We start from the raw sequence: 9,826 nt of genomic DNA on the forward strand, positions 1-9,826 counted from the left end.
GAGTCGCAATAATGACAGATAGCGACAGATAAGTACATGCCAGGCTGATTTAATTGGCAGGTGTTATTTGGGATACATTCTGGCTGCTCAAGTGAAGGATGAGTTTTGAATTCATGATATTTCGAAAGATTAAATGATGCCTTGTTCCCAAACTTCTACCTACTTACTGAAACGTGACCATTTCAAGAAACTGTTAACAGCATTTTTATACAGAAGTTTGAAGAGGCCTCTGAAGCTAGAATGAATGTGATAAAAGACTGATTAGTGTAACTAATGGCTAGTCCCATAAAATATGAAAGCAAGCAAGCTAGACATTCGTTAGCTGATTCTAATTACATATTAATACCACATCTTTCCAAGAGATCAGAGGAAAGTCTGAAATTAGTAAATATGACAGTATCACACAAGCAAACAGTTTGTGTAAATGTTTTATTCATGGTGATAACTGCAGTGTACTTTCACCCTTTGGCTGTTTTATTTCTCATGAAAGCTTGCTGATCTCATTTCTGATAGCACAAACTTACAAAGTTATACGAGTGTAAAGGTTTCGATTGTGAGGTATACCACCTCTTTGGGTTGCATTGCATTACAATAAGTGTAATTGTGATCAGCTATGCAGTCAGTTACTTGTCAAGACTTCAGTCATGATGTTGAAACTATTGAAGTAGATGAGCAGTAGGTGTCTGGAGAGACAAGCTAAGGTATGCTTGAAGGGGAGGGTTGTTTTGATGGACAGCATTTCTGTGGAAATCTTGCGGGTAACATTGTAAAATGATTTCCAATACTGACACAGTTAAAAACAGACAGAGCTATCAGCTAACTTAGCAAAGAAATGGTACAAAATGTATATACAAAATAATATTGATAAGCTGAATATGAAAATCATTTGTCGGTCACAATATGTTTAAAAATATAACTGCAAAACAATACCATAAATAATAACTTAGTTGACCACATCTGAAGTCATACTGTTGTCATATTCCTTAAAAAGAACTGACAGTTGCTACACTAGGGCATACAATTCAATACAATTATTTGATGGTCCCATTTGAAAGAGATGTTAATTTAAAGCCTAGAGTTTCACACATATAGCCATATAACCACCAGCCTGGACAAAATACTTCTAATCCTTTTTGATCAGTAGTCAATCATATTGCACTCAATACATTTGCTATGGAAACATGGGATAGGAAGAAATGGGAGGGATTCAATTGGAAGAAACAGGGGGGATAAAATGGCAGAAAAGGAGTGATCTGTCTAGTGTTTAGTGTCTCATCGAGAGCACTGTGCCTACACAAGGACGTTTTCAGCATCTTAGCAAGTGATTCATTTCAGCATCTCAAGTGTCTTTCCATGGTCACCCATCCCTACGCGCGTCTCTCACAGCTAAATGTACATTCGCTTCACCCCACACTCACAGCAGAACTTGGCCCAATCCACAGGGTACTTGGTGCCACAGTCATGACAGAACTTCGTCAGTTGCCCCATGGAGTCATCCACCTCATTAACTGCCCTGGCATCATTGCTGAGGACAGAGAGAGAGATATTTCAACTGCCTGACAGAATGTGTGTGAAATGCGGAGGCTGAAAAGCTGTTTTGTGTGAGACCATTTTTTTCTCATGACCTCCTAGATTCAGCTCTTCAAGGCTACAAGTAAGAAGGTTTTCACACAACAGCTTAATTGTATTAAATACAGCAATTCAAATGAAGAAAGAAACAAAAAAATCCAACAGTTCAATTACATTTTTGTCTGTTCTATTTAGTCTAATAACCCCTGATCACAAGTCATAAGGACGTCATTTTACAGAGTAAGAAATGCAGAAATACAGACACTCATATTAACAAAAACATTAGACAAGTTACTGGACCTACTGGCCTATTGACAAAATTCCATTGCTACTGACTGCGATCACAGTCAATAAGAATTACTTGATTTCAATAAAAAAGAAATGTGTTACGATGTAATAAATGTTCAATGTCATACCTTGAATTGTCGATATCTGAATTATAGCCCTTCCTGTTTCTTATTGCAATCCCAGAGGAGGCACTCTTGGCCGATCCTACGGTTCCAACAGTCCTGGGTTTCATGGTTACTCTAAAGGGGAATAAGAACAGAACAACTCAGACAATGAATCTGTCTACACTTTAATGGTGCAGTCCCTGATCCTGGCGAAAGGCTGTTGATATTTGAGGTCACCAGCCAATCAAATACACTTCTCCCTTTTGTGCTTCTGAAGAAGTGATTGGAGCATGAATGCCTTGTTGTAGATTGGTTGCAATAGTCTATGGCTCAGTCTAAGCCACTTTGTCTGTTTCCCTTTTACAAGCCCAGGGTTTTTTCTTAGCGCACACACTGGACTGCGGTGAAAGTGGAGTATACTCAAGGACTGCACATTTAGACACATGCCACAGTCTAACGACTGCTGCCTGAGGCTGTGGTCTTTGCAGTCTGCGTTCCTCCTCACAGTCTCTCAGTGTCAGGCGCCACTTCAACACTAACGTGACGGGAGTAAACAGTCTGGAGACAACTTGTTGAAAATGTGGACTACTGGCGTGTTGAAAGCGAATGCTAAAGAGGCTAATGCCTAAGAGCCCAGCATCATATTCCCCTCTACTGTATCACCAGTAACTAAAGACTTCCAATCCTAGTTCAAACCCTGCCTTATGGAGGCATTAAGGTTAGTTTAGTAATTTCAAATTAACCATTAATGCCGCAATTGCCCCCATCCATGTTTAGTCCACATGTCACCATGGTTGTCTCCATACAGAGACAAGCTCCTCATTACCCAGACGGTGGGCTGGTCAGTCCTGTGGGGCTGGAGCGAACATGGGCGTACCCGGATGAGACAGTCCTCACTGATCCAGCAGAAGATGCTTTGCCTGTGGGAAGGCCTGGACAAAGACATACAAAAGCGTGAACTACTTTACACACACATATTTACGCTCCTTTGTTTATTGCTTCTGTGTTTGTTCAAGCATGCATTCCTTACTTCCTCATTTCCCTCCATGCCTCGACACATTCGTCTATTAAAAGTACAGTGTGAAGTCTTTACGGGGACTTATTAGCAAAAATGGAATATAATATTCATAATTATGTTTTCATTAGTTGAATAACCACCTGTAACTATGAATCGTTGTGTTTTCGTTAGATTAGAATGAGCCCTTTGTATTTACATAGGGAGCGGGTCCCCTTGCATTGAGTCTGCCATGTTGCGCTGCCATGTTTCTACAGTAGCCCAGAAGGGACAAACAAACCACACCAAGACACTGGCTCTAAAAAGGGTCTTTTGCATTTTTGTGGCATTTGACAACCACCGTAGGTTCTTGTACATGCTTGTAAAGGGAGGGGTATTCAGTTCGTTGCAATTCACCACTAGATTTCACTAAATCCTACACACTGTACCATTCATCTATCCCATCCATCTATGACTTCATAGTTTGCACAACTCTCTCAAAGCCAATTAACAAATACGACTTAAAAGACCGGAGCAGAGATTAATAGACTAAAGTATCATACACACATATGAGTTCCCTCTAAATAGACTTCCATGGATTGTTAAACCCTAAAGTGAGTGGAAGTATCAGAGGATAGGCCGTCATCAGTGCAACTATACCTGTACCGGTGCCTGCTGTTGGGCCATACAGGGATCGCTGCGGCAGCCGTGAGGAAGCAGGCGAAGTGGAGGTCATAGTGGAGTTAGCCTTCTTCACTGGAGGTTGCTTGCTCTAGACAGGACCCAGAGACAGCTTAATGTTAATGTTAAAGGGCGGCTCGGTAGTCTTGGACCGATAGTCCTGCATCAACATCGACAACAAAAAAAGTTTAAAATGTGTTAAATGACACAGCTGAGAAGCTAATGAATCCTCAGTGTGTTCAGAAAAAGCTGACCATTCTTAAGAAAACCTACTGGCCTACTGTAAGTCCTTCAGAATGGGGACAAATCTGATGCTGAAATCTAAACGAGAGAGAGAGAGAGAGAGAGAGAGAGAGAGAGAGAAAGAAAGTGAAACACAGAGCAGGAGAGAGATAAAGTGAAACAGAGAGTGGGAGAGAGAGAGACAGAGAGAGAGACAGAGAGGGGGAGGGAGAGATCAGAATGGGTTGATTACCTGACTTCGAGCCATTGGCTTCCCCCCTTTGGCTTCTCCTCCTGGAGGCTTTGCCTTGTTGGAGATCCTTGCTGCTTGCTCCTTACAGAACTTAATGTGTCGGTCAGCAGCAGACTCGGCGAACCTCCTCTGACAGTACTGGCACTGGATGTAATCTAGGAGAACGAAAGTCACATTACATTCTGCAACAAGAGGATAAGCTGAGATTTGAATGGCAGACATTCCTATCCAAAGCCATCTCAAGACATGTTATGCAAGATATGTGTTCATGGTTCCTGGAACATCTGAAAGCATCTGACAAACCGATAAAATAGTATGTGCACATTTTCTAACATTGAACATTCAAATACTTTGGCTTGAATTTTTCCAATGACCAATATAACACACTTTTTGAAGCCTACACTTGGCATGTCAGATAGGAGATATTTTTTGGAGGGTGACATCAGACTTGTACTCACAAACTCTAGTTAATCAGGGACCTGTATGTTCATCAACATCAGCTAAACTGCCATTAACTCACTAGACCCTGACATGCTAATGGCCAAAAGAAAACACCTGCAGACTTCACTAAAACAAAGACATTATATGTAAAATTTTAAATTTTCAACCATCAAACATATAGGTTTCCAATGAGCAAAATAACATACCTTGTCTATGAATACTAGACTACATATATTTTGTTGCAGTGAAAATCAGACTTGCACCCACAAATGTTTCATAAAGCCAGACCATAAACTCATCAGGTGAACCATCATGAACATTGAGCCCCCCAACATGCCTGGGTGCATCCTGGTTTACCTGGATCATAGGACGGAGGAGGTGGAGGTGGCAGAGGACCTCCATCCTTCATCACCTGGGTCAGCCCTTTAGCCGCTCGGATTGTGGCGATGAAGTCCTCATGCTTCCTTCGCCAGTTGGACTGTTTCTTGGGTGGCTCCGCCTATGGAAACACAGACACACAAACACACACACACACACACACACACACACACACACACACACACACACACACACGTTCGTGTGTATACACAAACAAACGCAAACGATGACGCACACACACAGATGGACACACACATACAGACAAACACACACACACAAAACAAATGCAAACACATTTACACACTGAGTCATCATGGGCCAACATCAGAGGTTGACATTGTGTGAGCCAAGACTATACTGTGGAGCATAACATATGAACCTCCTAACTTAATTATGAGGAAGAGCTGATCTAAGCAGGCAAAGGGCACAGAAACACTTGGTGATGCATACAGTGCACGACAATTATAGCAACATATTTCTGGCCTTCATAATTCCATAGCATAGTCCCATATCTATATAGAATATCGAAATCCCATTGGTCAATACACTAACAAAAACAACAGGAGGTTGTTTTATCCAGAGCTGCTTTCCATACTCTTTCATGAAACTGATCCGTAAAAAAAAAAAAAAAAAAAACCTTCCTTTGAAACTGACAACAGCTGACAGAAATGGTTCAGGTCCAGTGTCATCTCCATCCACTATGTCATGTGGCCTCCTCCTAAGACCTCAAATTAGCTAGGTCTTGTTCCATTTATTCTCTACCTCTAAGGATCACCCAGCCTTGGCTTTAACCATGCCATAAACTAACGGCTGTCAGTTTATGGGCTTTACAGTCCATTGTTGGAAATGTTGACAATTAAAAAATATATCTAACAATCATTTTTGCCATCACATATATTTTGATATGTAGAATAGAATAGAATAGAAAAGCCTTCATTGTCATTGTATTGGCATACAATGAAATTTGGAGGGCTTTTCCTGTCTCTATGTGTATGCCCAGTAGACTTAGATTGTTTAGGTCTGACAATTAGTCCTCATTTTCAAGCTCAAAGACACTAACATGATTGGTATTTCATGCCGGGACAATCAGAGGCAGTGTAGTCTTCTACAGCATAGTAGAAAGCAGAAAGATGGGGCAACTCTACTTTAAAGACAGTCTACATGGCCATCTACAAAGAAAATCTCAAAGCAAAACCTACGCAGATTTGTTGGCATGCATGCCTTTACAATATTACCTTCTTAAAAATGTTGCATAATGGTTCTGTCAGAGGGGTGTGAAGGTAATATTAGTCTGAGACAATCTAACGTTTAATTTACTTTTTTTATTTAAATGTGTCTGCTCCAGTGGTGAAGCAGACTGTGGCATCTACCATCTTCAACATTAAATATATTTAAGACAGACTGAAAAAAAACAAGCTTCAGGTAGAGATAAAGGTAATGTATTAGATCATCTGAAGATGATCACAATGAGTTACTTTACTTACATCCTTTGATTCAGCTCAATTTAGAGCTTCAACCAACAAAAATGCTTAACCAAGATTAAATTCCAAGGTTCCACTTAAATTCAATTCCAAGGTTTCACTTAAAGGCCAAAATTATGAAAACAATGTCAAAATGTCAACTTACTTTATTAGACCTAGTAGTGCTGGTGGTACTTTGTGACTGAAATACAATCAAAGGTGGTTTAAGGGGATAACATGACATCAGGGCAAAATAAAGACTGACAGTGGATCCATACCAGGGGTCTGGGCTTGGCAAGGATATAATGTTTTTAAACAGCTGCTTTTGTGTGGATTTTGTGTGTTTGCGTCTGTTTGTTTGTTTGTTTGTTTGTTTGTTTTGCTTATTTGTTCCATTACAATAGGTCTATCCTGTTACCTTAGGCTTCAGAGGTTTTACAACAGGAATGTCGGTTCCCTCAGCCCTCTGCCTGCTCGAGTCAAACACCCTCCTCCTCTTCGCAGCTGCCTTCTGACAGATGGGCGTATGCTTCTTCTGTGAGGGGAACAGTGCAAGCAGGGCAGTTAACAGGCAGCAACAGGCTGGGCAGAAGGCAGCCTATTGTGTGTTTACATTGTAGAGTGTGTTGCTGGTTGCTAGGCACCACAACAGGAGTAAAGACAATTCCACCTTCTAACACACACATACATTACACAAGCTAAACAGAACAATGCCTTGTTTGGGTTTCAGGTGCAGGCTTAGATGCTTGATAACTGTTGCAGTGATTTGTCAAAAACATCCACACATGAAAGAATCCTAAACGGTCTAAATGATCGTTTAAGTGCATAAACTTACAAAGTGCTAAGACATGTTTCATGGCAATGCTTACAAGGATTTTGGAGAAAAAGGTTCTGCCACATATTTTGCAGGGAGTCAGCACATCATTTGATGGAGTATACTCTGGGTCTGTGTGACAGAAGATTGGTACAAATCACTAACTGAAAGGTTATCAGACACATGGTACAGCTAGAAGTCTACCATATGTAAAACGTGGTTCAAGATATTTGTTAGCTCAGCATATCAATTACATAGTGACAGAGAGTAGTAATAATCACAGGCTAATTATCATTCCACAATCGAACAGCTCACAAGCATGCATTATCCTTTTTTATCTGCACTGGTTTCAAACTGATGTATGTTATATGGGGTGGGGTCAAGATATTTGTACATCCAACTAGCGACTAAAATGTTCAGCCCAGATGGTGAATCTGTGCCAGACCCCGGCCTTGTCTGCTCCAGAACCAGCTGTTCATTTGGCAAAGCATCATTCAACAACAACAAATGTTAGCATGCAGATGTCAATTAACCAGCAAGCTAATGCTAGCTATGGCAGGCATTTAAGATGAGGGGCCTTTTCTTGACCCAAATCCTAACCCGTGCGTCAACTGAACAAAATGCATTTACTTATATGTTCATCCAAACCCATGAAGTGAATTAATCACAACACACCTCTTGTGACCGTTAGCTAGTACCAGTTAGGATGACTGATGAGAGGGTAGTATTACAGTAACGTTACACACCTTGGCTAGGTATCGTAGCTATCATAGGAGAACTTGCTAGCCAACCATGCTAACCAATTGGAATACTGCAAAGCGGTTGCTACAGCTACAATTTCACAACGCTCACACAGGTCTTTCAAATAATAACCATAATGTTGTAGACTGGAATATATAGTCTTGTCTGTTAGTGGGCTTAGTTTCTACTGCTGCATAGGGTCTGATGATAGATTGCAACTCAGAAGGAGGTCGACCGTCCCCTCCCTAGACACAAGCACATGAAAACAAACATCCAAGTGTCCTAGAAACTCATGACATTCCAGCGTCCTCAATTGTTTTTCCCCCAAATGGAAATCTGGAAGCGAAATGACCCGTATTAGTCACTAAATTGTTCCACTTTGCTTTATTGTTCAAAATCAGCTCACCGTCAAAGTCCTCCATCTCTCGTCTAGCTGTACAGTGCCCGATGATGCTGTGGCAACTGGATTTCCCTAAAAGCCGCTTCACATTCCAACATCCAGACATTTCATTGGTCGTTCCCTCTCCGGCGAAGACGGAGACGCGCATTGTTATCCGATGGGCGTGGAAGTTGCCACAATTCATTGTATCCTTCAATCTAGTTAACGCGCGCCGTAGATATTTTTTTCCACAATAACAATCTAACCTAATCTTAAAAATGAATTGACAAACATTATTTAAGAGGAAGAACGTCGACTTAATTTGTAAATTCTAAACGCAGTGGGAAAAGAGACTCAAAGATGAAAGTAAGTTCATAATAGGTGCACTGTCTACGAATGCCAGCAGTCATCTTGCGTGCATATGCGAGTCTTTCCCGTGGAGGCATTTTGAAACAATCGACATGTGTTTCTGCTCCGCAAAACAAGCGAGCTATTTTCTGGTGGAGTTAATGCTAATTGTATTTTTGCCACGGATACATGTGAGCAACTAGGACAAAACAATGGTTATACTGAATCAGTGCGCTGTTTGTAACAATCAACAGTTCAACAAAAAGCCCAAATTATGTGTCTGTTTGTAACAATCAACAGTTCAACAAAAAGCCCAAATGATGTTAGCTTAGACTAAACATTGCATGTTTAACACTTTTTTTAGGCCTACATTCATGTGTAGCCTTAAGATAAATATAAATAACCTAATAGGACCTATGCCGACTAAGAATGATAGGCCACTTGACAAGACTTTTGAATGGCAGTATCTGTTACTGGCCTATCATTGAGAATGCTTGGTAAATAATACTTATCGTAGAGTTAAATGACTTTGAAATTAAACTGACTGAGAAATAATCGTAATTCAGAATTATCATTTCCTTCAATATACGCAATCATGATACACCGATAGCCTAGGCTACAGATAGTTCCGCGATGACAGCCTGTGACGTATAAACCTAATTGTCATTGAGTTTCTGTAATTATGAATCATTTTTAATTTAGTCAAGCTAACAAATTGACTATACAGATTTTAAAACATGGGCATTCCAAAAACCTCACATTTGCAATACACCAAATAGCCTACACTGTCCATTCTGTTGACAGCCTGTAGGCTACAGTAACGTCATGAAGATAGTGTGCAGCACCGAAAAAGCGTCCCGTTACATCTCTGAAGTGTAAACGGAAGCGACAACTGATTGATGCCGATCTGCATGCCCACATTTGGACACCGCAAAGCAAAAAACAGGTAATTGTTGTCAGAATGAATTGCGCAGCATTTAAATCGGAAGTTCGAAATATTTGTCAGTGCTTGTCAGCTCACATTAATAGTTCCATATGCGTAAATTGTAGCTTACTAGGGCATGTTGAACAAAGGAATTTAGCCCGCATCGACATCGACCAAAATCCTTATTTTCAAGTTGTCAATTTTATGGAGCCGTTATTGTCACTAAACA

At 40.6% G+C, this 9,826-nt stretch overlaps 2 protein-coding genes across 5 annotated transcripts in view; one reads left to right on the top strand and one right to left on the bottom strand.

Moving 5' to 3' along the window:
- Window positions 1-412: 412 nt before the first annotated feature.
- On the bottom strand, window positions 413-8,668 carry zc2hc1a (zinc finger, C2HC-type containing 1A). 3 transcript variants are annotated; one of them, XM_031583822.2, is made up of 10 exons: window positions 8,352-8,668; window positions 7,260-7,336; window positions 6,809-6,925; window positions 6,557-6,592; window positions 4,910-5,051; window positions 4,112-4,266; window positions 3,616-3,727; window positions 2,839-2,893; window positions 1,986-2,096; window positions 413-1,525 (listed from the first exon to the last, which is right to left on the bottom strand). In XM_031583822.2, the coding sequence occupies exons 1-10, from the start codon at window positions 8,527-8,529 to the stop codon at window positions 1,387-1,389; spliced, it is 1,122 nt and encodes a 373-aa protein (XP_031439682.1). In that variant the 5' UTR covers window positions 8,530-8,668; the 3' UTR covers window positions 413-1,386. The 3 variants fall into 3 exon arrangements, with proteins under 3 accessions (XP_031439682.1, XP_031439679.1, XP_031439681.1); XM_031583819.2 differs by having other exon boundaries at window positions 2,788-2,893; window positions 8,352-8,667; XM_031583821.2 differs by lacking the exon at window positions 6,557-6,592 and having other exon boundaries at window positions 2,788-2,893; window positions 8,352-8,667.
- An 853-nt stretch (window positions 8,669-9,521) lies between these two features.
- Window positions 9,522-9,826, top strand: part of pkia (cAMP-dependent protein kinase inhibitor alpha) — a 4,990-nt gene continuing 4,685 nt past the window's right edge. Inside the window, exon 1 of one of the 2 annotated variants that reach the window (XM_012816146.3) lies at window positions 9,522-9,618. The gene's annotated coding sequence lies outside the window, so the exon portion shown is untranslated. The remainder of the gene's footprint in view (window positions 9,619-9,826) is intronic. The other variant, XM_012816147.3, reaches the window with a different exon arrangement.

The sequence above is a fragment of the Clupea harengus genome, chromosome 17 (genome assembly GCF_900700415.2).
Source record: "Clupea harengus chromosome 17, Ch_v2.0.2, whole genome shotgun sequence".
NCBI classification, from domain to species: domain Eukaryota; kingdom Metazoa; phylum Chordata; class Actinopteri; order Clupeiformes; family Clupeidae; genus Clupea; species Clupea harengus.